Consider the following 26,368-nt stretch of genomic DNA (forward strand, 5'->3'; position numbering starts at 1 on the left):
AGATAATACCTCTTCATAAGAGCCATCCCATAGCTCTTCAGCTTTAACTCCAACGATTGACTGACAAACAGATCCTAGCAACATTAGGTTACATGTCCCTGTGTCATCTTTCACAACCAAATGTAGTTTGAATCTACTCAAACAAAAAAAAATTTGTATTGTTAGGACATGTATGGGAATAAATAAGGTAATACGGGTATAAGCTTTGAAATTAATTACTTGGGTGACACGTTAGTGATATTGGAACGGCAGACTTCACAGCGAAACAATGGTTTATCTTTCTTTGTCATCCTCCCATAATCAACGTTGGGGAGCTTAATGACACGTTTCTGGTGCCGGTTACAACCAAAATAGAACCATGCCCAATCTGTATCTATTGCCTCAATAGAACATATTATTTTGCAAATCTCCACCTATATTGGTTAAAAAAGAAAACGTTATGTGATTTTATGTTGATAACATTAAACCATTTGAAAAAAATTCAGAGCAGACAACATATGTACCTGATTGGCCTCATTGACTTCTGCAATCGATTTGATCTCAGCATCATTCCAGTCATATTTAATTATTTTACCATCCTTCTTTCCATCTTGTTTGTCCACCAGCGCAACAGATAGATGATCATCTGACAGCCTACAAAGAATTAAGATCACACCAACATCAGTGTGTGGATATGGTTCTATAATACACACATGAAAACAACACTAAAAGAAATCGATGTTTAACCTTTCTGTTAAATCTGTAAGTTCAGGGATCATCGGATTCAAGTAGAGGCGTGTTGCATGAAAAGCGTTTGTGATTTGTACCTCACCTAGTTAACATAGATTAAATTAGGCGCAAAAATATAGAGAAAAAAGTATTTTTACACGTTTAAAAATACAATTTAAATACCTCTAAAGTCTTTGATTTTTGCAAACCTGATCAAACAAACAATTGATTGATCTTTGTCCTCAGTAAAAGGTTCAAGTTGCTCAGCATAATTTTCCCAAAGACAACATGCAATGTTGTTTCCTCTGTAGATTAAAATGGAAAGATGATTAGTATACTAATGAAGTAGATTTATTGCTATAATAATATAATGAACAAAATGTGTTTTAGAAAACAAACTCTGTGTCAACCAAGCGAAATTGAACCCTTTTTTGTCTTCTCCTCCAACTTGCACGGTCTGAACATCACCAAGCTCATGAACTCTGCCAATTACAGCTGGGAGAAAAAGAGACACAGAGTTAATACAATTGTGATATCGTATATAAAACACACACGAATATAAAACACCAAGTTCATGAACGTGCATATGTATATGAATAGATTCGAATTATAGATTACCTATGAGGAAATTTGGTTTTAGAGTTCCATTTTGAATTTCTTCATACTTGGCAAGAGATAGGAAATTGCTTTCATCAGCTAAATCAGAACTCGAAACCACAGCATCGTCTGCTATAGTCATCTTGTACTTATGTTTTTTTGTTCGGTATTGACCACCAGCTGGAGATACAGATAAGTTTTGAACAACTCCCCATTTATCAATAGGTAAAGCACGTTGAAGTCGGTACATGAGACTTGGTTTGCAAGAAGCCTGAATCTTGTTTCCCTATAATAAAACAGATACGAGTAGATTAGATTCAAACTATAATAAATAATTTATAAAGACACGAAAGTTTAAAATATAAAGTTACCCATTGATCTGCTAAAATCATCTCAAAGCTATCACCTCCGAAAGGTGTGTGTTGCTTAAATGAATGCAAACATTTGACCTGAACTCTCCAATTGTTTTTGAAAGGTCTCAATTTTGTGAAAGGAACAAAAGCCATAACGATTGACATGTTTACTATTTGGTTTTCTTTGATACGTTTTTGACGTTAAAAGGAGTGGATATATATAGTTGTGATTTGAAAGATTTGGTTAAATTGGCAAAAGTATAAAAAGATTTACTTTGTTGTGAGCTTCACGCAAAATCTGTTGATTATATTACCTTATTTATGAAATCATATTTAAAAGAGAATATCCTTTCTAACGATAAGGAATAGATTGTTTTGTAAGATTTTAAATCAGAAAATATAGATTGTATTTGTTAATTGAAACCGTGCATTAATCAAAAGTCAGCGTAGGAATAGGAAAAAATAATAATGTTGTTTTGTTTTGGAAAAGAGATATTTTGTTATGATATTGGGCGTATTGGGCTGCTCAAACATTGGGCTTCATGATTTAAGTTGGTCCAAGTACGGTCTCATATACAGTTTCATCCTATGCGTCGAGACAACGTCGCCGTCTTATCGATCGGACTTACGCTGCAAAACGGCTGCATAACCCTTTCGTTCAATTAGCGTAATTAGCGCTTCCATTTACTCCATTAAACCAGAACCTCCACTAACTTGCATTCAGTAACACCCTCGCCCTCCTCAAAGGTTACGGATCTATATAAATAAGAATGTAAGCTTCGGTAAATTTCTAATCTTTTTCCCTATAACCGTGATCAATCTTCTTTTTCAAACAGATTTTAAAGCTCCTTGGCAAAGTAACGTTTCTGAAGTCTCAAGCTTTTCACCACCTCTGTATTTCTCGGCAAAACCGGAACCGTCATCTCTCGCCTCCCGCCGAAAGCTTATGCGGCGCTGCGAAGTGTGTTTAAGGCGAAGATGTCGCTGCATAAGAATACTTCGGCCGTCTCGATCTTGGACATGTGTTTTGATCTCACCGGGTTTAAGACGGTGACGATCCCGACGGTGTCGTTCTTCTTCAGTGGTGGCGTCATTCTGGAGCTCTCGATCCCGACGGTGTCGTTCCAAATTATAATCACTTAGGTCTTTATCAAAGTCAAAACTCAAAGTAGATGTACCGTATAATCACTCAGATAACGAAGAGATGATGCACCCTGCATTCACCATGAAATCTGTTGGAGTTTTGGTTCTGCTTACTGTTCTATCATCAGGTATATGCGATCTGATTTAATCTCATTGGTCTTCTCTGTTTCCGAAAACCCATACCTTTGCAATCGATATGATCTCCCTTGCTTTATGTCGTTGTTTCTCATCTTCAACTTATCCAAAGAAGTCAGCTGATGTGACAAAGTTGCAGATTGGTATCAAGGTATGCTGAAAAGCTCTTTCACGTGGTTAAGTTTTGGAAAGAATTGGTACTAACTTCCATGGTGAACATGATTGGAAGTGTCATTATTGCAATTGTTCACTTTTACAGTTCAAGCCTCTGAAATGTGATTTTCAGACTCACAAAGAAGACAAAATCAAGGTCCACTATCGGGTATTGTGCTGGGAATTTTCCTTCTTGTTTTCTTATTATTGGGACAGAGGGGCTTGACGTTAAAAGAAACTCAACAAATGGAGTTCTTCTCTCAGGTAAAAATGTAAGATATTGTTCTCATATGTGTTTATCACAACAGAGTTTGCATTCACAGCATATTTGTACTGATCAAAAGAGTTGTGTTTCTTAAACTATGAGTTGTGTTTCTTTAACTAGGCTGTTGATGAGACACTTCTGTTCATTACATTCTCACTTACCGCTTTAGGAAGCAAAGAATGACGTCGAAATGAATGGTTAGTACATAAAAATGGTTTCAACATATAATATAATTGAAATACGAAACTATTTCAAGCATAACACCAAACTATTGTTTTGTAATTTGTTGAACCAAACTATTCATTTTCTTTCAACCTCTGTCTTTTTCTGAGCTAAAACCTTATTTTTGGCATTTTTCAGATTTATAGGAACTTCTGGCTGAAACATGGAAGACATTGACAGTATATCGAGGATGAAAGCTTGCTTCAATTTTTAGAAAGAACGCTGAGGTGGAAACATCTAGCTCCCATTGCACTATCTACATTCAGTGAAAATACACTTTCCCCTGCTAATTTTACCTTTTTTAAACTAAGCCCTCAAGAAAAGGAAAAAGTACACAATGGAATTCATTGATTTGATTCATTTTTGTACAAAATTTCTCCATTTTCTGTGGATCAAAGTTTTTTTTTGTAAAGCCAAGAACCTGATTATAGCTTTGTTTTGGTTCCTTAGCAGTGATTCGACTATTGACGCTTTCAACAGTTTCGTCTGCGAAACTGGAGCCGGAAACCATATTCTTGGAGCCCTATTTGTTGATCTTGAGCCATTGTTATTGATGAAGTCTGTACCAAAACTTACTGGCAGCTTTTACATCCTGAGTAGCTTATCTCCGGGAACAACTTCGTCAATGGTGAGAAAACAATTTCCTTCTCTCTTTATTCTTACTGATTCTTCAAATGGTGACTAGAAGTTACGTAGTTGCACTTGGAAACGAAATTGCGGACCTTTGACTTAACAGTGTGAGAGAACTTTCCGACAACTGTTCACGCTTGCAAGGGTTATTGGTCTTTAATGCTGTTGGTGGAGTAACTGGTTCATGTTTGGGATCTCTGTTGTTCAAACATTTGTCTGTAAATTATGTAAATAAATCTAAACTTGGATCCACCATATATCTTTCTCCTCGACTACTTTTCCAGAAGAAAAAAAATACATTACTAATTACATTGAAATTGGAGTCTTCCCAAAAGATTGGTTTGGTGTATTACCTTTTGATCTCAGGTACTACTGTTATAGACGCCTTATAACAGTGTTCTCTTGCCGCATTTTCTACTTTAACGAAACAAAGCCACAAGTTCGTGGTGACATGCATTTTTATATAGGATAAGAAGGATTAAAATATAAGACACCTTCGTGAATGGACTCATATAGTTAAAAACAGAGTATATTCATGAAATTCTATTAAATATTTCAGGAAAACTCCCTTGATATCCTCAAGTAACAAACAGTTATGGTGTAATTACTAATAATTGTCTCTCTCTATTTTCTTAGCCAACTCTGATGGAACATAAAAACACCAAATTTTGTATAATTTCATTTCCAACAGAACACCACAATGATAATATTCCATCAAATTTGGTGTAGAATGAATAGTATTATACCAAATTTGGTGTAACAATATTCATAATATTTTTATTATATAATATAGTTAAATAGGTATTACTAACTAATACAAATTTTATTAAAATAAATATATTATTTGGTTATGTGTTTTTCATAATTAATACTCCCTCCGTTCCCGAAAGTAATATTTTTTGGATTCTTTTCTTGTTCCACAAAGATAGATTTTCTATATTGTTAAGGTACTTTTTTATACTTTTGAGAAACATTAATTGAGAATATTTGAATTAATTAAATTTCATTGGTGGAAAGTTATTGGAAAATGTATAATAAAGTTAAAAAATAAATTAAATTAGAAACATTTATTAAATTCTTAAAAAGCGTGTATATTTTAGAAAATCTTACTTTCGGGAACAGATGGAGTAGTTTGAAAATTTCAATATAATATTTTATATAAAATAAATACATAAAAATATAATATTGTTAAACCAAAAAGTATAAATGTAACTATTTTATAAACATAAAATTACAAAAATTGAACAAACATAATATCTAAATATGATAAAATAATTATTTTTGGTGTAATGGTTAAAATGACACAAAAAGTATAGCACCGAATCACCAAATTTAGTTTTTCAACATGGTTGGTGATGCTCTTATGTCGTAGTAATTGTCAACATCCTTAAACTATTAGATATCAATTGACAAACTCCAGAAGTTAAAACATTATGAAAAAGCATAGCAAGTAAGTCTTAATCGATTGATATGCAAGCTAAAATATATTATGTGATCTTCTTCCAAAAACGTCTCTGCTTCTCTTTTTTTAACATAACTTTCATTCATGTTAAAACCCTAATAGACTTTTACAAGGTTTCAGAATACAATGAAAAATCCATATAGAGAAAATATTAAATTTAAAGCCCAAAAGAACAGCCCAATTTCTAGAATAACCTAGGAGCATCATCTTCACGCAACACGTGTTAACACGTGTCCTCCATGCACACACAAAGCGGTAGCCGTCGAGGCCGTGAAGCAGAAACCGTCGAGTCCGTGAAGCGGAAACCGTCGAATTCGTGAGATTTCACCTGAAAAAACTATGTTCTTTCAACCCTGCTTTTGTTTCCTCATCACCGAAGATCGGTAAACACCTTTCCAGTAGATCTGAAACCAATACTCTCCTTCGCGCCTCTGTTTCTTCAATCTCCAATCTCTTCCTTTGGATGTGAAGAACTCCAAATACCTTCAAACGATTTGGTACCAACTATTGCCAAAACACTTGCAGGGAGCAAACTCTGGCTTTTCTTAATTTGAAACAAACCGGTGAGGTTAATCTGCAAAACTCAGAACTCTAACCCTTTTGAATACTTTGCCTAGATTTATAACGACAAAGATTGACTTCATCCAGTAATAGAGTTTGAGGATAACCATCAGAGAAGATGAGAGCTCAAAGAGACAACTGGAATTTGAAACTAAAACCGGAGAGTAGATGATGTTTATTCAAAACACAACAAAAACATCGCCTTGCGAAGATATAAATCGGCTAAAACCAAAGAAGTAATCCGCAGACGGAAGGAAGGATCAGACTACGCCGAAGATCCTATTAATATTTACACACAAAAAGCAAAATACAAAAGAAAAGAGGTGACGCGGCGGTGGTAAAACCACCGGCCCCTGACCCTGATTTCTTTCTTTGAAAACTCTTAGAGAGAGGTTACGTCTCTGCTTCTCTTTTTGACAAAAACCATATTTTCCACGCTCCAATTATACAACTAAAATAAATCAAGTTTCTAAAGTCACCAGTCACAATTATTATCCACTAAATGTAAACAAATAAACAGCCACTGAAATATTCATAGCCATTATAAACATTAAGAGTTCAAATAATCGTAAGAACAATCAAACAGATTTGTTTTATAAAAGGCGTCCTTGATGAGTTTCTAATACATGTTAGCCAGGTAATCATACTAAAACTAAAAATTGGATTCCAAGAAAAATCTATCTTTCCTCTCAAGAGCCAAACAAGGAACACGAGACGATTCAAGGTGAGACTAAGATCAAAACACATAACACCAACCACATCTTTCAAGCTTTAGACGGTGAATGGTGACTCCTAGGGCACAGATGTTGCCGTCACCTATAGTAAACACTATAAACCAAACACATGTCCACCATGAAAATTTTCTACAACTTCCATGGAAAAATCACATCACAATAATACAAGACTGGCACATCTAACCGAATATCAAATACAAAAAAACAAGAAACTACAAAACAAATTACACATATGAATATAACAAATAGCAACAACCCGTGCGTAGCGCCGACACACCACTAGTATTAGATAGATTAGATGTACGAATCATGAATCAATGAATAAATATTAAATACTGTGTATCTTGTGTAGTTTTTAGTCTTTACTAGAAGGTTTTCCGGGCTACGCCCGGATTTTTTCCTATAATATTATTAAATTAAATTAAACTTGCGTTTTTTTATTTTGAGATGGTAATTGAAATTCATAACTAACAATTTACAATCATAAAATTATAATTATATTTTTAAGTTTATTAATTTATCATTTTTCATTAAGAAAGATGTTTGTTTAAGTTTGTATTTTATAAATTTTTATATGTTAGATAATTTTCATTATTTTGTTATATTTTTAATAAATTCGGAGTATGACTTGTTTAACTTTTTTATTTTGTACCACATATTTTTGACACTATACAATAGATTTATAATTCATGAAATTTACAAATGAGTATAATAAATTAGTTTGATGTTATTTTCTTGTTCTCAGTCGTTAATATTTATTGACTTTATATGTGGTATGATGTTTATGTATTTTAGTTTTTTTTTTGTTAATTATCATTTGAAGCTTCAAATATTTATTATGGAATTGTTAAAGTAAAATATTGTTAAAAATCTTATGGCGAGTATTAATTTTCATGCATTGTGTTGATTAATTTATAATATATTATATATAGTTAGTTAATGTGGTTTTTATCATTATATATTTTAAGACTAACGTTTCGTACCAAAATAATTTTTTCGCTCTTTGATGTTCGATAGTTTTGTGAATATATATATATATTTCATCTTAAATAGTTGGTTGTTCAAATGTGGACCTATGATAAAAAACGTTCATTCATTTTTGGTTTGGTTCTTGTGTTATATGTATTTTCCATTTATATGTTCTCAGTCATTTTTTCAATATGTTTTAATTATATTAAGTTTGTTAGTTATTTATGTCTTCAGTTATTTTTTCTATTTATATGTTTTTCTAGTCCTTTTTTATATGTTCAGTTATGTACTCACTGTTTAGTTATTGTTATTTTCCATTTTGTTCTATGATTGTTTTTTTTAAATGATATAATTTTTTATAGTGTCTAAAAAATGTTCATCTCCTTCAAGTTACTTCTTATAATGATTTATATACACATTATATTGATATTAATTTTATTTTTAAGACATCATCTTGTTCTGTTAGTTGAAATATTTACATGATTTCCATTGTCTTTAAATTTTTCATGGAATTAATATTTTAATCAAGTTGATTTTTCTTGTTTTTTTGCCAGTGATTTTGTATTGGTTCTAACATTAATAGACAAAAATCGAAACTTTAATATTCAAATGTTTTTTTCTGTTAGATAAATTGTTATATTTAGTTTCCAAAGATTAGTCCAAATTACTACTTTTAATGGCTGCATAGTTAATTATTTTCTGGGAAACTAAAAGACATTAAAACTTTTGGTGCTCCACAATCAATCCTTTTTTTTTCACCTTAGAGAAAGTGAAGAGCAGCTCTCAGCTCGTAAGCATAATGATATAAATGTGTGACTTCAGCATTAGAATATAGTAGTTGTGGAGCTGGAGCATAGAGTTATCAACATTAAGCCAAGCTTTCCAAGTATCATCATCCCTGTAAAGAGAGCATGAAATCACTAAGTTGAACAAAAAAAAAGCATGAAATCACTACATTAACAACTTAGAACAGTATTACAATTATCTATGCAATCATTCAGCTGAAAAGAAAATTACAATTTTTTACACATAACTGAAACTTATACCTTGAACATGCAAAACGCCTAGATGGTTAAAACATCCTTCTGCACCAAACCTGGGTGAAAAAAAAAATCCAAACGAAACATTGTGTCCTCATCAGAAATATATGTAATTCATGAATTCTCAACAACAAAAGAGAGAGAAGGGAACCAAAAAAACATATACCTTCGGTTATTTTATGAATTTTAAAACCAAGAACTCAAAACGGTAAAAAGCATCAAGTAGAAAAAATTTATAGTTCTAGTACTCATATATAGTAACAGGATCTTCGTAACGCCGTTAGTACTCGTAACCGCTTTAAGCGCCTTCTCTTCTTTGAAAATATAAGAGACGCTCCAAAGCACCGTCACGGCGCCGTCGATACTTTCATCAGCTTCTTAACCACCGTCTTCAAACACTCGCCGTCTCCTCCGCAGATTTCCGATCTGCCTTCCTTTGTGGATGCTAAACTCTTGAGAAGCTTCAAAGATTTCTCCGTCACCGAAACACTCGCTCGTTGGATCCGTGAAAGATAAGAGACGCTCCAAAGCACCGTCACGGCGTGCTCCGTCGCCGCCGTCGATACTTTCATCAGCTTCTTAACCACCGTCTTCAAACACTCGCCGTCTCCTCCGCAGATTTCCGATCTGCCTTCCTTTGTGGATGCTAAACCCTCGAGAAGCTTCAAAGATTTCTCCGTCATCGAAACGCTCGCCGTCGTTGGATCCGTTAACAGCTTCGTAAGACCCTTGATGAGCTTCTCTCGGATTAGATTGAGTTTCACGCGCCTCGGTGAGCTGATTGCGATCAAGCAGAATAGCGTCGCTTTGATTAAGCTCGAATCGGAGTCTCTTCTAATTGATTTCATTAGCTCGCCGACTAAACCGTCTCTCTCGGCGATTAAGACCTTTGACTCACCATCTGGCCATAAGGTCGAGGAAAGGGATTTTCTTTTTCGTTTTTTCGAGAAGAGGTGGAAGGAATTCCTTAAGAGGGTATTGAAGAACATGGATAACAGTTGAGGTTCAGTAACAGAGATTGAATGAAGAAGAAACAGAGAAGATGGAGTCAAAAAAAAAGAGAATCGATAGGGTTTTTTTACTTAATTGGGCCGCAGATGACCAGAATAATATAATTTGGCAGGAAGAACGATTGTTATTTGTGGATTTTACTAAACAAAGTCCAGCGAAAAAACATATGCACCTGAGGCCCAAACGTAATTCAATAGACTGAAGCCCATCTGACATGTCCAAATGAAATGTTCTGATTGGAGGAATATTTTTAGTGATGTGGACAGCTTCTTTGCTCTCTATATCTTGCTTTTAGTATAGTATAGATTAGATCTTTTCGTGAATCCATTTCTTACCCAACGGCCTTTTCCAAGTAATCTTGGGCTTACTGAACCGAATAACTAAACAAAACGGGCCCATAAATTTTGTGTAAACCGGTCCGGTCCAAACCGGGAGAGACTGTGTGTGTAAAAGAATCATCAGTCGAAGAAACTGATTCAAAATCGTTTTCCTTAGCGAAGCATAACGGAGAGATCTCTCTCGCTCTCAAAAATGGTAACTCCAGATCCGTCCAAGTGTTCTCCATCACCTCAAATTTGATCGCTTTTTTTTCACTTACGTTACGATCTCCGTTTTAATGCTTTTGTTTTAGGCGGCGAGTCCGATTGCGAGTCCGATTGCGGTGGCGATGTACCCGACGTTATCGGTGTTCACTCTGGCGATTGGCCTCGTCATCACCGCTTTCTTCTTCATGTAAGCTAATCTCGATCTGATCAGATCCCGAAATTGCTGTTGTATTTGATTGTGTGTTCTTGCGATCAGAGTCCCAATTGCTTAGACTAGATTGTGAGTTACGAATCATGTGTATTTGAAGCTTGACCAACATTGTCATTTGCTTATATATAGTTTCTAGCATTCTCAGTTCCTAGGCTTTAGTATAACGAAGAGACGATGAAAGTGACTTTTTATTCATTATGTAAAGACCCAGACACATGTCAGTTAATTAATGGAGTAGAATTTTTGGACTTCACAATCCTCGTTTTAAGCAATGAGCTTCAACCTTTCAAAGGATGGCAATTTCTAGGAGATATTATGATTCGTTTTTTTTTTTGGTTTGAATTGGTGTTAGCCACAACAAGTCGAAAACCTTAAGATGGACTGGAACCATTTTATATCGGACTCTCTTATTCACAGTTCTGGTTTAGGTTCAGTTCGACAAGAAGTAATCAAACTGTTGTTTTTTTCTTTCTTTCTTTCTTTCTAACTTGCATGTTACAACATTATTGATGCAGCTATGAAGCTACATCATCCAGGAAATACCGTAGTCTCGGGATTGAGCTCGCGACTGCGGCACTAGCATCTGTTTTCTTGGTATGGTTTCTCCCTTCGTCCTCTCAACTTTGTAATAGTCGTCTTAGACGCAATTTCGTGTGGTGAAATCAGTTTCTCTTGGTTAAATTGCAGGGATTTGGATCGTTGTTTTTGCTACTTTCTAGCGGTGTTTACGTTTGATCCTTCTTCTTCCTCAATACTATTCCCAACTAGTATCAATGAACAAAGAAAAAAAAAACAGACTTTTTAGTTTCTGTTCAACTTAAATGAGAGTTATGAATGTTAAAGACTTTTGATTATCTGTGCTTTTTAACTCCAAACGGTGTTTGGAAGCGGACGCTATTAAATACTCCTTTGAATTTTGATTTCTTAAGTAAATAATGTTTCTGTTGGTATTTCCCGAAACGAAATTCACCTATAACTGTATGACACGTGGCATAAAAGGACAGAATCTGAATATAAAATAATATTAAGAAAATAAAGTAGAAAGGAAGTTTAACAAAAAAAAAGGAGGAAGAAAATGGAGAGTGAAGTAGCAGCGAAGGCGAGAAGAGAAGCAGAGACTCCGGCGACGTACATTGGACTGAAGACGAGAGCTCAGAGAGCTAAACTTAGCAACGGGTCTGTGTCAGCATCTTCCCACCAGCCGAGAAGCACCGAGAAGAAGAAGAAGAAGAGTCACAAACCCACTGTTGACAACAAGTACTCTCAGTGGAAGACTCTTGTTCCCATTCTCTATGACTCACTCTCCAACCAGAGCCTCGTCTGGCCTTGTCTCTCTTGCAGGTCTGTCTTTCTATGTTCTAGGGTTTGCAACTTTTCGTTGATTTGTGTTCTGTGTTTACTCTGATCTTTGGTTTCGGAGAAAGTGTTTCCTTTTTGGGAAAGAAAAATTCAAACTTTTGCTTGGGTCAGGCTACTGAATCACATTTTAAGTTAAACTACTGAAATGCTGATAAATGGAGTCTTTTTGCTAGCAATATGACATGTTCTAGTTTGTGTTCATACAGTTTATGATTTAGCTCAGTCTCCATGCTTTTGTGTTTCTTAAAGGTTTGTTCGTGCATGAAAGTCTTGAACTTGTTTTGATAGGAGAATCGTTGATTACACTTGTGTGACTTTGTTATAGTGTGTTCTGTTTTGTTACTTTGTCCGCGGCAAATCGTTTTGAGCTATTAGAGACCACTTTGACCAATTTTTTTTGTAGATGTGCTAAGATTTGGTGAAGTGTTTAGCTTTTGTGAAAAAGGTTCGTTTTTTTTGTGTGCGACTCTTGTCTGCTTTGACCAGATGGGGACCACAGTTTGAGCAAGCATTGGCTAAGAATCAGCAGCGTCTCTACCTCACGGAACAAGTGGGTTTGCACTTTTTTTCTTGTAGTTGTCTTAAGAAATACTAAATAATATCGCTTCAACTTTGAAATTTTTGTCCATTGCTCGTCATGTTTACCTTTTATTTTTCTTGGTTCTGTCTGTCATTAGACTGATGGCAGTGTGCCTAATACCTTGGTCGTAGCTAATTGCGAAGCTGTTAAGAAGCAGGTAATTAGTTTTTCAAAGTTTGTGCTTTTGTCCTTGTGTCACTCTCTGCTAAGATGAAAATATATGAAATGCTGTTTCTTCTGTATATACGTCCAGCTTAATGGAGAAGCATGCTCTCCATTTGTGAAGAAGTACAAGACAATCATCCACCCTGGAGAGGTATTAATTCCATTTACTGAATCTGTATTTCGTTTAGGACTTTGATTACTGCAAAAGACTCTGTGATGTGTAACCCTTCTTGAATCTCAGGTCAACAGAATCAGGGAACTGCCACAAAATAGTAAGATTGTAGCTACTCACACCGACAGTCCTGATGTAAGCTCTGCCTTCACTTTTCTTTATCTATAGCTATCCTTAATTCTTTTTGACGTAGTTCAAGTCTCAGTCATGCAAGTATATGATATATTGGTTTTCAGGTTCTCATATGGGACACTGAGACTCAACCAGACCGGCATGCTGTACTTGGAGCTCCACATTCTCGTCCTGATTTGGTATGTTCTCTTACGAGATCTTTTTAGTGTTAAAACACCGCTTGTTCATCATCTGAACAACATTACATTCGCAGATACTAACTGGACACCAGGATAATGCTGAATTTGCTCTTGCGATGTTCCCAACCGAACCTTTTGTTCTTTCTGGAGGTTTGTATTTGTGCTATCTTCGTGTCCTGTCTTGTGGCTTGGACGCTTCTCTCATCGAAGATTCTTCTGCGCAGGCAAGGACAAGTCGGTTGTTTTGTGGAGTATCCAAGATCACATCACAACAGCTGGTACAGATTCCAAATCCCCTGGATCTAGCATCAAACAGACTGGTGGTCGTTCCGTTGGCCCTCGAGGTGTATATCATGGCCACGAGGATACAGTTGAAGACGTCGCATTCTGTCCATCTAGGTAACTTCTTGAAACAGCCTCTTTCTTTAATGCAAAACTTTCCTGATGCTTTTCGGTGAATTTTTGTTTGTCATGTAGTGCACAGGAGTTCTGCAGTGTTGGTGATGACTCTTGTCTTATACTATGGGATGCGCGAACCGGCACAGGTCCTGCCATGAAGGTACCTCTCTTTTGAACCATATTGAAGTTTTGAGGTGTTCACGGTTCTTGTTTGAGTTTCGTCTGTTTCTTGCTTTGTTCTGGCAGGTTGAGAAGGCACATGATGCTGATCTTCACTGTGTCGATTGGAATCCTCATGACAACAATCTGATCCTGACAGGGTCAGCAGATAACACTGTCCGTTTGTTCGACTGCCGAAACCTGACCTCAAATGGAGTTGGCTCTCCTATCTACAAATTTGAAGGCCACAATGCTTCTGTTCTTTCTGTTCAGGTTCGGCTACCTCGGTTTTAATTTTTATATCATTTCTCATGTAAATGAGCATTACCTATCTCCTCCATTAACACCGCTTTGTTATTTGATTCAGTGGTCTCCTGATAAGTCATCTGTTTTTGGGAGTGCTGCAGAAGATGGTCTCTTGAACATATGGGATTATGACAAGGTTTGTACATTTCTTCAGATTCACATTGAAATCATTTTTCTCTCACTTTAAAGCTCATCATATTCATATATATATATATGCACATTAGGTCGGCAAGAAGTCTGCGCGTGCACCCAAAAGCCCTCCTGGGCTTCTCTTCCAGCATGCTGGTCACAGGTTTTCTCAAAGCTTAATCCCGGTTCTCATTGTTTGCTTGCTTCAATGGTATCTATAATATCATTATGAATATCTTCTCAGGGACAACATGGTCGACTTCCACTGGAACGTATTGGAACCTTGGACTATTGTCAGTGTTTCTGGTAACTGTGAGAGTAACGGTGGGGGTGGTACACTGCAGGTACTTTTTAAAAACTTTCTTTCTGCATTACTTGGGAACCTCTCTACTATCAATTATTTTTTCGGTGAAAAAAATGAAAAACTTTGTTATGGTTTTCAAAATTTGGCAGATATGGCGGATGAGTGAGTTGATTTACAGACCGGAAGATGAAGTACTGGCAGAGCTAGAGGACTTCAAGTCACAGGTTTTCTCATGTGCCTCCAGGCCTTGAGGAAGCTATCCTCCCGTGACTAATTAGTACGTTGCTGTTGTTCAGGAGGTGTCGTTAGTTTTTTGCAGATGAAAATCTGTTTTACGTATGTGGTTTAAGTAATAATTTTACGGAGGAGTTACTTGGTATATGTAGGCCAGTAATTCAAAATATTGGTAGGCTTAGGACTCTTGATCCTAAATCGTGTAGGGTTCTTGATCTTGTTTCTTCAGGTTAATTGTAGGCACACCACTTACTATTATGGTCAACCATTGTTGTGAATCCCCAAACTTAACCAACAGATTGAAATCTATAATTTAAGTACTTGACTTGATCCATGTTTCACTGAACCGTTCAGTTTCACTTTCAACAACAAAATCAGATAGAAGTTTGGTTTGGTTCCTTCACTTCTTTTCGGTTCTGCATTAACCAGGCTGAGCCTGGGCAGCCCACTAGTCAGTCCTACAGTCTTCAGAACTGTTGTGCAATCTTAAGTACTAAGACCATCCGCATTAGTGAACCCCTTGGAAGGGGTTCACAAAACATTTTTTATTATTATTTTTTTTCTGTTTGATTTTTGTTTAAAAAAAAAAAAAATTATTAATAGGACCAATCACGGGCTGCCACGTGTCGTGGGGCCCGCGCTACAGTGACGATCCGGGTTCACCGGAGTGAACTCCCCTTGGACAGGTTCACTGATTTTTATTATTTTAATATTTTTTTTCCTCGAAATCCGGGTGAACTCCCCTTGGAGTTCACCAATGTGGATGCCCTAAGATCTAAAACAATTGGAGTTAAAAGCTCATAGGACTTTGGGGTGAAGGAGTTAGATAGCAACAATCAAGGATATTTATTACAAAATATCTTCTAGTAGATTCTGTCTCTCTCCCTAGTTTTAAAAACATCTCCAGTGGTGATAGTACTGAGCCTTTAATGGGGTTTTGACTTATCTGAACAATAAGTACACTAACTCATTCATAGATCCAAGACCACCACATAGCTTCCATAGGCTTTTTGGATTCTTATCATTTGTTCAGTTTCACCTATAACCAAACAATTTGTCGACGCAACAAACACACACACATATGTGGTACACACAGACACGTCTTGGGTTTTGTATGTGTATGTGAATGTGCCAAGTTATTTGTCTGGAGAAGAGGAGACAAAATCGTGGCTCGAGAACTATATGTTAATAGGTTATGTCCTTTTATTAATTCCTAGCCGTTAAACCCCTTTGCTTTTTCTCCTTCTCTTGTTCATTGTTTCAACAGTCTTGTTATCTCCCCATCCACCGAGTAATATCCTTTCGACAATTTATGCACCATTAAAACTGGTCATTAACTAATAAAAATGAGGATCATATCATCTTCCTCGTAATTTTTCTTGAATATAGGTTCACCGTAATAGAACTATTGTTCTTTCTACTTGAGAAAGATATGTGTGTGCGTGTGGTGAACCAAGAGAGCCTAAAGCTTGTTTAGAGTGCAAGCTTTTAGGGAGTGATACTCTTGTTAGTTTGGTTACTCTATAAATGAATACAAACGCATTTATGGTTTGAGTATTAAATATATGAGTATCCAAGTATTCAACACGTGATAAAATCCGAGTATGTCATGTTCAAGCTTTGAAGATCAAGGAAAAGTCCTTGGGTCACGGGATTGTAGCTGGATTTTTGGAGCTCAAGATTTTGACTTCCCTTGTCCCTACATAATCTGTATATCCATCTACTCCAACATGCATCTCATTTATAATATGATGACCTTCCAAGTACCAAGTGTCTTACTTCATATTTATCTACATTTTCGGTATGTAGATTTTTATTTGATTACTTATTTGTTATGGGGTAGTTGGTTGTATCCATAGATGTTCTAGACAACCAAAATTAGAGTTATATATGTCAACCAATCAAGTTAAAAAAAAAATCTACATCATTTTTTTGGAAAATTAAAAAATAGTTATGGAAAAAGTTTTATTTCCACAGCAAATAATGATTGTTTTACAAGGCTACAAAAATATTTACAGCAAAAAAAAGTTATAGCTTAATTGGCTAAAAACATTAAACTGCCGCTTATTCCAATTGCCCATATATTTTAAAATTGTTTTGCAAGATTGTAAACTAACCTTCTGAAAGTTAGTAACAACATGAATTCAAAGAACGCATGTTTCCTTTTACATATTGATCGTGTGTGAATATATAATCCCGTGAAAATCGTTTTGTCTTCTGTTTAATTCGATATATTTATGTATGTACACACTTTTTCCAATAATAAGTGTGGAGGTTTTGTTTACAAAAAAAAATGTGTGGAGGTTGCTCATTTTCATTTGTATATTGTCCAGACGTGTGTATCATCAAAGATACCGAGAGAGGCGATTTATGTTAATATAATATCCTTTTAATATTAAAATTAAAATTTTAATTTTGTGTACATCAAAGTACAGAGAGATCACACACACGTAACTTAAGAAAAATAATAATTTTTGTTGACAAAAAAAAAAGAAAAATAATAATTTAAATGTATTTGTTTCAGAACTCAAAGTTGATTCTCGGAGAGCCAGAGCTTCTTCGGGATGTGCAAACTAAACGCAACCGACAAAAGCCTTCGCAAGATTTTGTCTTTATGCTCTGTTTCTATTCATTATTTATTCACATTTTCGACAGTTAATAAATGTTGGTCACGAAACATATACTAGTACTTATTACTGTGGATTCTACGTAGAAGCAATGCATATCAATTATTCAATACTTTTAATATGAGTAGTTATAGTTATCAGTTAAGTCTAGATACTAAATATATACTTTTATAATGATGGGTCGTTTTCTGATTATATAAATAAGCAAGCAATAGCCTGCGGATCTGCACTACCTTTGATGAAGATCCATTTATGTGTAGTGCAAAAGTTTGATATAATTAATTTTAACTAAAGTTAGATAAATCTACAACAATATCTTCATTAAAAGAAAAAGCTTAATACTTTGATCGATCTTAAAGGAAAATCTTCGTTAAAGAATTATTCATGAACATACTAGCTTAAGGAATTAATTGATCATTGTGTTTGTGTATTAGTGTTGTGATGATTGCCTACGATTTCTATGGGCAAAAAAAAGCAAAAGGAAAACATAACATCTTTATAGTTTCCACTATATATATATATATATATGCTTTCGACTTAAATAAAATAAATTATCACGTCGATTGAGTATTTTAAAAGTTTCAAACTTCAAACAATAGTATTTGATCCAAAAACAAATCAAGCAAACAATACTTCTTCCAAGAAAAAGCTAACCTCAGAAAAGTAGATAGATAAGAATCTTTGAGTTTATACTCTTTCTGTTTCATATTAAATGTCATTTTGACCTTATTCACACAGATTAAAAAAACAATTAATTTTATATATTTCCTATATAAAAACACAATTACCTATACACCTAACTATACTTCAACCAATAAAAAAATAAATTACTGCATAAAATTAATAAATTTTGCATTGAAAATCGAAAACGACACTTATTTTGTAACGAAAAAATGTCTCTACAACGACACTTAATATGAAACGGATGGAGTAATTGTTTATACTTGTTTTTTACCAAAAAAAGTTTATAATTGTTTCATGGTTTTTTAATCTCACATTTCCATGTTTTCCCCCTTTTACATGATGAATCACCGAAAATCTGCTAACGATGACATAGAATTATAGATAGTTAATTTTTTTTCCAACCAACTCCGTATAACATACTTTGAAAGACATATTGTATGACGATATTTATTTAAACTCAACAGGAGTTATTCTTGGGTTCACCCCCTAGGGTGAACCTTTAGGTTCACCAACCAATAGAAAATTATCATTTTAAATCTAGTATCTTTTAATTAAGGAAACCAAATAATTGGCAAATTATATTATTTTTTCAAAATAAAATTTAAAAATAAATAAAAATAATATATAAAAAACGAATTCAAAAAAAAAATAATGTTGTCAACAAAACACTAAACCCTAAACTCTAATACTAAACCCTAAACTCAAATCCTAAACCCTAAATCCTTGGGTAAACCCTAAATCCTTGGATAAACCCCTAAACCCTTGGAAAAACACTAAACATGTTGTCAACAAAACACTAAACCCTAAACTCTAATCCTAAACCCTAAACCCTTGGGAAAATCTTAAACCCTTGGGTAAACCCTAAACCCTTGGGTAAACCCTAAACATTTGGATAAATTCTAAATTATAAATCTTAAATACTAAACTCTAAATCTTAAAAATAAATATTTTTTTTTAAATAATCTTTTCTTAGAACTATTGTTATTTTTATTTATTTAATTTTTTATTTTTTATTTTAAAAGCATAATATAATTTGACAAGTTATTTTGTTTCCTTAATTAAAAGATACTAGATCTAAAATGACAACTTTCTATTGGTTGGTGAACCTAAAGGTTCACCCTAGGGGGTGAACCCAAGAAAAAGTCACATGTTTATATGTATGATAGCCATATATATTCGCCATCTTCAGGTTAATTTCAATTAAAATTAAACTAAAACCATTTTAACTTTTGTATCAATTTTTCTTTCTTTCAGAATCAGAATAATTAGGATGGTTGTTTTTAAGTATAGCGGCATGCACAAATAAACTGAGCTATATTGTTGCCAAAAAATAAAACTGAGCTATATACAATTATGTTATGATGGATCTTCGAGTGATGACACAATCATGCATAGGTTGATCATAATGGGTATCTCTGACTCATAATTTGCATCTTGTGGGGGCGTACCTCTGTCATTTGCTGGATTTTTTTTTTCCGTTTGTCACCGCCATCGTCTTCTTGCTTTACATGTGACCTCTCTCTTTCCAAAATTATCATTTCTTTCTATTAGTTTTTCTCACTTTAATTTGTTTGTCAGAATCATCTGTTTGTTTTTTGAATTTTTATGCGCAGTGAAATTGCTATTTTTTTTTTGTAAACTAAATTGCTAAATTCTTATATGGAGAGCTTTTATTTGAAAAGCACACGATGGTAAAACCGGAAAGAAGGTTTATACACGTATGTTTTAAGAAACTAGTCAAACTTAATTACTGTTACATATTTTCATAATTGAACTTAACATACGTCAAAATAAGTTTAGTCGACATTTTAAATCGTGCAAAAATATAGAACAAGAAATGACAGAATGTATTGTTAGAAAAAACAGATATATAAACACACTAGGCATAAATATTGACACGTTGTTGGTACGTTCGGAGCATGTCGCAGAACATGCAAATCCAACATGCAAATCCAGTCAATCACTGTTCACTAAAAAAATCGTTGGAAGCAGTTGAACCGCCTCTAACGCTCAAAAACTTCTTCTGGTAATTTTGCTGGCACACATAAACAAGGCGTGTCTCTCTCCTATACCAGACCAGTAGTATGATTTATAAAATTAAAATATATTATAATGAACATATATAGCTTTTCTGAAAGAAAAAAACGATTAGTCAGTGAGAGGATAGGCGAGCTTTGAGGGGACGTAAAATCTAATTTGACATGTACATCTTTGGACATAGGTGTTGTGTTTCACACAAGTTGGGTGTGATACTGATGGTAATAATTTGGTTCTTTTTTTTATCTAAACAGTGTTTAGTGGATCTTGAAAAAAAACAGTACTTGTTAAATAATTAAAGCTAACTTTTGAGTATAATAATATTATTATAAAACAACACAGGTGCTAGCTTCTCAGTAATCACTAATTTACAAGGCCAGTTTCATCAAATTGTACATTACAAAAAAAAAAAAAATACTCCATATAGTTAGTAACATATCTAAATCATAAATAATATTTTTAAAAAACTTATGCTGATAGATAATTATAGATTACAAAACATTTCAACTATAGATTACATGGTATTAAATATTTATAATTATAAATCCCAAAAAAATGTATAGATAAAAATAAATTTTAATATATTTACAGCAGTGTAGAATCTTAACAATTTAAAATTTTGATTAAAAAAAAAACAATTTAAAATAAAATATGACTGATAAAATCAAGAACATAGTAATTAGTAAAATCTCACAACTCAGCTTTGCGGTTCAGACACACACACACACACTGTCTCTCTCTCCCTCCCTTATAAATGCTCTGCCAAAGTAATCTCTCTCCATTCATTCATTCACCTTCTCTCCCTCTCCCTTCCTTCATCCCCTCACCACACTTCCAACTCTCTCTCTCTCTCTCTCTCTTTACTTCATTTCACCGGCACCATACACACCGACACTCATGGCGAAGAAACCGAGAATCGTGATCATCGGAGCCGGAATGGCCGGCCTCACGGCGGCGAACAAGCTCTACACTCACTCCAACAACGCTTTCGACCTCTCCGTCGTTGAAGGCGGGTCAAGAATCGGCGGGAGGATCAACACCTCCGAGTTCTCCTCCGAGAAGATCGAGATGGGCGCCACGTGGATCCACGGCATCGGCGGCAGCCCTATCTACAAAATCGCCGAGGAGACAGGCTCCCTCGTCTCCGAGGAGCCGTGGGAGTGTATGGACTCCACCGTCGATAAAGCTAGGACCTTTGCGGAAGGAGGGTTCGAGATTGAGCTTCCTATCGTCGAATCCGTCTCGGGGCTATTCAATGCTCTCATGGAGTTAGCTCAGGGGAAAGAGATCGACGACGACGGAGGAGATTTGGGTGAAAATTACGAAATTGCCACTAGGTTTTATTCTTCCGTTAATGGGCCTAACGGAAGCAGTGTTGGGTCTTTCTTGAGATCTGGGTTTGAAGCTTACTGGGCTTCAGTTAGTAAAGCAGAGAATGGGGTCGAAGGGTGTGGGACATGGAGCAGGAGGTCGCTTGAAGAAGCTATCTTCACTATGTTTAGCAACACCCAGAGGACTTACACGTCCGCTGATGATCTCTACACGCTTGACTACGTGGCGGAGAGCGAGTACCAGATGTTTCCTGGAGAGGAAATCACCATAGCTAAAGGCTATCTAAGTGTTATACATCACTTGGCCTCTGTTCTTCCTCAAGGTGTTGTTGAATTGAACCGGAGGGTCGTGAAGATCGAGTGGGAGAGTAATGAAGAGGATCCTGTGAAGCTGCATTTCTCAGATGGGTCTGTTGTGTTTGCGGATCATGTTATTGTTACTGTCTCTTTAGGTGTGCTTAAAGCAGGGATTGAGAGTGATGGTTGGTTGTTCAGTCCTCCTCTGCCTGAGTTCAAATCAGACGCTATCAAGAGGCTAGGGTATGGTGTTGTCAACAAGCTGTTCGTTGAGGTGTCTCAGAGAAGGTTCCCGTCTCTGCAGCTTGTTTTTGAGAAGGAGGATTCTGAGTATAGGTTCGTGAAAATCCCGTGGTGGATGAGGAGAACCGCGACAATAGCCCCAATACACAGCAATTCGAAGGTCTTGCTTTCTTGGTTTGCAGGCAAAGAAGCGCTCGAGCTTGAGAAACTAACGGATGAGGAGATCATTGACGGTGTCTTGACCACTGTCTCTTGCTTGACAGGCAAGGAAGTGAAGAAAGACAATGGAAAAGCTCCAAAGACTTTTACCAATGGCTCTTTGCGTGAGGATGATGATGAGGAAGTGGTGAAAATCACAAAGGTCTTGACGAGCAAATGGGGAGGTGATCCTCTTTTCAGGGGTTCGTATTCTTATGTGGCGGTTGGGTCAAGCGGGGATGACTTAGACGCCATGGCGGAGCCATTACCACAGATTAACAAGAAGAGTGGTCAGGTCAATGGTCATGGTCAAGCTAAGGTTCATGAGCTTCAAGTCATGTTTGCAGGGGAAGCAACACATAGAACCCATTATTCCACAACTCATGGTGCTTACTATAGTGGTTTAAGGGAAGCCAATAGGCTTCTCAAGCATTACAAATGTGATTTTTGATTGGCAATGTTAAGAATATGTTTTTTTGTTTGTTTGGTCAATGTGTTTAGAAAAGCTTAATTAGTTCTGTAAGATTTTTTAATTTTTTTTGTTTACTTTCAATTTGCTTTTCTGTTTTTCTAAGTTACAACCACCTTCCAATCTAAAAAGCAAGCCTCAGGGGACAAAGGATATTAAAGAAACAGAAACGAAAGTTAAAAAGAAAGCAAAGATATAAAGATGCCTGGTGGAATTTATACCTTTGTTTGTTCCTCACTTATTCGCTTTTAGTCACTGGTACTACTTTTTCTTTTTATTCTCTAGAATTTAATAGTTTTCTTTGTCACATTTTCTTTGTGGTTTTCACTCCTACATAGGGGTATTATCAAAGTAATTCTGGAAAATATGCTACAAAAAATAGATGAACCAAAATATTTTTCTCCTTATTTTGGTAGTTTACTAAAATACACATTCCAATTTCACAAAAATTATATTAAAAACCAAAGGAGGAATAGTTAGATAACTATGACAACAAAAGTATCATTTTGAAGTTTTCAATATTAGAGTGAAAAGGATAATTGTATCATAGGTAAAAAAGTATATGCCACATGATAACAATATATATATATATATATATATATGAAAAATTAATATTATACGTTGTAGTTTTAGATTTTAGCAGTTTCTGCCAATTATTTTTGATAATCTAAAACAAAATTACAAAAAGATAATGTAAACTACGCAGCAAATGCTGTTTTCTTTTGAGAAAATAAATAGGTTGAAACTGGAAGAGTAAAAGAACAAAAGAAAAAGCTTAGGATGCTCCCTACCTATCCATATATACAAACAACCCTAAGAGATTCTTAAATTTTTTTTTGTGTGGTGAGTCTTTAATGGACAGGATCCGCTGAACCCGCCTAGTTTCCAGCTTGCAAACCAATATATGGGCATTTATACATTTTTAAGAAAGTACTATATATTATATACATTTTGTTTATTCATAGAATCCATGAATCTGAGATCGAAACACGTATATAAAATACTTTTACCATTTACAAAGATTGCAATTATCAACATTATATGGAATTATATATTGGTAAATCATTAACTATTGTACCACGAATTTGTTTCAACAAACCGGATTAATATTTATATTGAGTGATGGAAACTAGTGTTACATTGTTGGTTGTCACCAGGACAAGTTCCATAACATGAATCATAAATGAAAACATTGAGAAAATGGTGTCATATGGACAAGTCTTTCTATTTTACACTATGATCAATTGTCGTTGTACTCTCATATACAGTATTTGATCAAATAAGTAGGAGTATGCAATATGGTCCTACAAAAGAGCATCAACATATATAGAAAAGAAAACTTAATAAAAATATAGAAAGATGACTGGTCATGATCATCTTCATTTTGGTTCCCGAATCAATTGATTTGATTCAACAGTTTTGTACAATGTCTAATGAACATGTGGTAGTGGTAGGGTTTATTTCACCAATTTGCTTTCTTTCTGTATATCTTTAATTTCAATGATTTCATGACTCTTCTAATCTGGTTTTATTATCCCTACTTATATTATAAAATAGTACCCCATTCTATCCTACTTTTGATAGGGTATATTATTAAGACAAAATTTCTTTAATTTTTTCTTTCACTTGTTCCATTGTCCTTCGAATAACATATACATAATCTAGTTTATTAAAAAAAAAACGGATTCCATTGAGAAACTAACGTTCATATCTACAACAGTTAATACGCACATAACATATTGGGGGATATTGGTTGTGACATGTTGTGTCCAATTTGGAGAAAAGAGATTAAAGACCCATGTGTTTTCTAACAAAATATCAACTACTCAAGTGTGGGCTTCAGTATATATATCTGACCTTTACTCACAAGGAGAGGACATGGTTTGTGGTTTATAAATCACATGCACAAAGTTTTTAATTATTCAAAGACGGTCCCGAAAACTCATAGAGGAGATGCTCTTAACAAAAATAGTTCTGATAGCTAAGTATTTAAAACCAAAATCTAAACTAGACGAAGAGTGATTGCTAGAAAAACGGCTAAGTGGTTTGTTAACAGAGAGAAGAAGAATGAACTAAAAATCAATGCAAACTCGACGAAGAGTTTATATATTAAACACCATATGATATACAAAGAAATGAATCTTCAAACTCGACGTCAATCAAATAACAAAATCAATGCAAACTTTGATTTATTTATATATGAACACAGATTCCTGTTTGTTCATGTCATATTGTCCCGACATGATTAGATCCTACAAGATGAAACACAGCGAACATATGGAAATTTTAGTTGTTTGAATCTTATAATTTTATATACATTTTCTATTTATTTTAGCTAAATTTGAAGTAAAAGATATTTAGCTGAGCAAATGTATCCAAATCCAGGTCTTAATCACATCAACGTATAGTCTATTTGATTTGCGACAGTTACATTCTCGTTTCCTACATGAGCTATAAATATGATTATATCAATTCTAGATAGTCCATCATAATCAATATTCTCCCTTTCAATCATGCGAGAAAACACACACATGAAGATGTACGGTCAAGACGGAGCTGTAATAGTTCATGAATTACGACATGAACTACGACATCATACGAGGATACAAGAATTGTGCAAGTCAGCATTAAAACAAGATTTACTGAAGAAGTCAGTATAAAAGAAGTATTGAAAAAGAAGAAATCGACCTTAGAGATAAGGGAGATTGGCTTATTCACTGAAGAAGCATATATGGAAAGTTTCCATTTGATAGCTTTTTAGATCTAGGGTTTTCCTCTAAAAGTATAAAGAGGGGTCTTGGCACTGCGTGGCCGGTTAACACAGAGAGAGATCATTTAGCAATAGTAAGGTTTGCAAGTCCGAATAAGCAGAAGCAAAGCGTCTAGAGGTTAAGAGCTTGAGTGGTTCATAGACTACTTTAGGTCTGTGAACAAGTGAGGCTAGTCAACAAGTCAAGGTTTGTCTTGAGCTTGCTTGAAGAATTTCTTTTAAGAACTTGTATGTGCTTTTAAAAGGATTAATCTAGTCGTATTTCTTGGAAAGAATTGTCCTTGTGTTACTGTGTGTTCTAGTTGGTGTAGCTTGATTATCTTACATTAACAAGTGGTATCAGAGCGGGTATCTGTGTTTGTTTAAACAGGTAAGATCCTGTGGAGTAAGATGGACAGCTACCGTGAGATGTTGTCGCACTCAAAGGTGATCCTGGAAATCGGGAACTACAACTTTTGGAACGCGCGGATGAAGGCTACAATCAAGAGTATAGACCCGCTGGCGTGGAAAGCTGTAGAATCTGGTTGGACAGCACCAGTTGCTAGAGGTGATGATGGGAAAAATGTACCAAAGGGAGAGGAGCTTTGGACTGATGAAGAAAACAAAATGGCCAAGTTCAACACTAGAGCTCTTACTGTCATTCATTGCAGTCTGGCGAGAAAAAAATTCGAGTTGATTCAAGGGTGTGAAGCAGCAAAAGACGCATGGAACATTCTTCAGCTTCACTTTGAAGGAACATTGAAGGTTCAAAGCTCCAGAAAAGACATGCTTGCAACCAGATTTGAGGAACTCAAGATGGAGGAGCACAAATCAATTGGTAACTTCAGCTCCAAGCTTAGCTCACTAGCTCAAGAA

At 35.1% G+C, this 26,368-nt stretch overlaps 4 protein-coding genes across 4 annotated transcripts; 3 read left to right on the plus strand and 1 right to left on the minus strand.

The window, feature by feature from the left end:
- Positions 1–9,319: 9,319 nt before the first annotated feature.
- On the minus strand, positions 9,320–9,820 carry LOC125579748 (U-box domain-containing protein 27-like). The gene has a single exon (XM_048743586.1). The coding sequence runs from the start codon at positions 9,818–9,820 to the stop codon at positions 9,320–9,322; it is 501 nt and encodes a 166-aa protein (XP_048599543.1).
- A 596-nt stretch (positions 9,821–10,416) lies between these two features.
- Positions 10,417–11,653, plus strand: LOC106399540 (transmembrane protein 258). The gene is made up of 4 exons (XM_013840013.3): positions 10,417–10,517; positions 10,615–10,715; positions 11,255–11,333; positions 11,427–11,653. The coding sequence occupies exons 1-4, from the start codon at positions 10,515–10,517 to the stop codon at positions 11,472–11,474; spliced, it is 231 nt and encodes a 76-aa protein (XP_013695467.1). The 5' UTR covers positions 10,417–10,514; the 3' UTR covers positions 11,475–11,653.
- Positions 11,654–11,780: 127 nt separating this feature from the next.
- On the plus strand, positions 11,781–15,198 carry LOC106397866 (WD-40 repeat-containing protein MSI4-like). Its single transcript, XM_013838492.3, has 14 exons — positions 11,781–12,080; positions 12,585–12,648; positions 12,776–12,835; positions 12,932–12,994; positions 13,085–13,150; positions 13,252–13,326; positions 13,401–13,476; positions 13,551–13,725; positions 13,804–13,885; positions 13,972–14,157; positions 14,252–14,326; positions 14,415–14,482; positions 14,564–14,663; positions 14,773–15,198. Exons 1-14 carry the CDS (start codon positions 11,815–11,817, stop codon positions 14,872–14,874), a joined length of 1,458 nt encoding a protein of 485 aa, XP_013693946.2. The 5' UTR covers positions 11,781–11,814; the 3' UTR covers positions 14,875–15,198.
- Positions 15,199–20,918: 5,720 nt separating this feature from the next.
- On the plus strand, positions 20,919–22,848 carry LOC106402283 (probable polyamine oxidase 5). Its single transcript, XM_013842988.3, has one exon. It carries the CDS (start codon positions 21,103–21,105, stop codon positions 22,723–22,725), a length of 1,623 nt encoding a protein of 540 aa, XP_013698442.1. The 5' UTR covers positions 20,919–21,102; the 3' UTR covers positions 22,726–22,848.
- Positions 22,849–26,368: the final 3,520 nt, after the last annotated feature.

This window comes from Brassica napus, chromosome C1 (assembly GCF_020379485.1).
Source record: "Brassica napus cultivar Da-Ae chromosome C1, Da-Ae, whole genome shotgun sequence".
Lineage (NCBI taxonomy): Eukaryota > Viridiplantae > Streptophyta > Magnoliopsida > Brassicales > Brassicaceae > Brassica > Brassica napus.

Bases quoted from the DNA above. Each gene is read 5' to 3' on its own strand.
- LOC125579748 (XM_048743586.1), bottom strand. From the start codon at position 9,820: ATGAAATCAATTAGAAGAGACTCCGATTCGAGCTTAATCAAAGCGACG.
- LOC106399540 (XM_013840013.3), top strand. The intron at 10,716-11,254 runs GTAAGCTAATCT...TTATTGATGCAG, and splicing joins ATCACCGCTTTCTTCTTCAT to CTATGAAGCTACATCATCCA. The intron at 11,334-11,426 runs GTATGGTTTCTC...GTTAAATTGCAG, and splicing joins CACTAGCATCTGTTTTCTTG to GGATTTGGATCGTTGTTTTT.
- LOC106397866 (XM_013838492.3), top strand. From the start codon at position 11,815: ATGGAGAGTGAAGTAGCAGCGAAGGCGAGAAGAGAAGCAGAGACTCCG. The intron at 14,158-14,251 runs GTTCGGCTACCT...TATTTGATTCAG, and splicing joins CTTCTGTTCTTTCTGTTCAG to TGGTCTCCTGATAAGTCATC. The intron at 14,327-14,414 runs GTTTGTACATTT...TATGCACATTAG, and splicing joins ACATATGGGATTATGACAAG to GTCGGCAAGAAGTCTGCGCG.
- LOC106402283 (XM_013842988.3), top strand. From the start codon at position 21,103: ATGGCGAAGAAACCGAGAATCGTGATCATCGGAGCCGGAATGGCCGGC.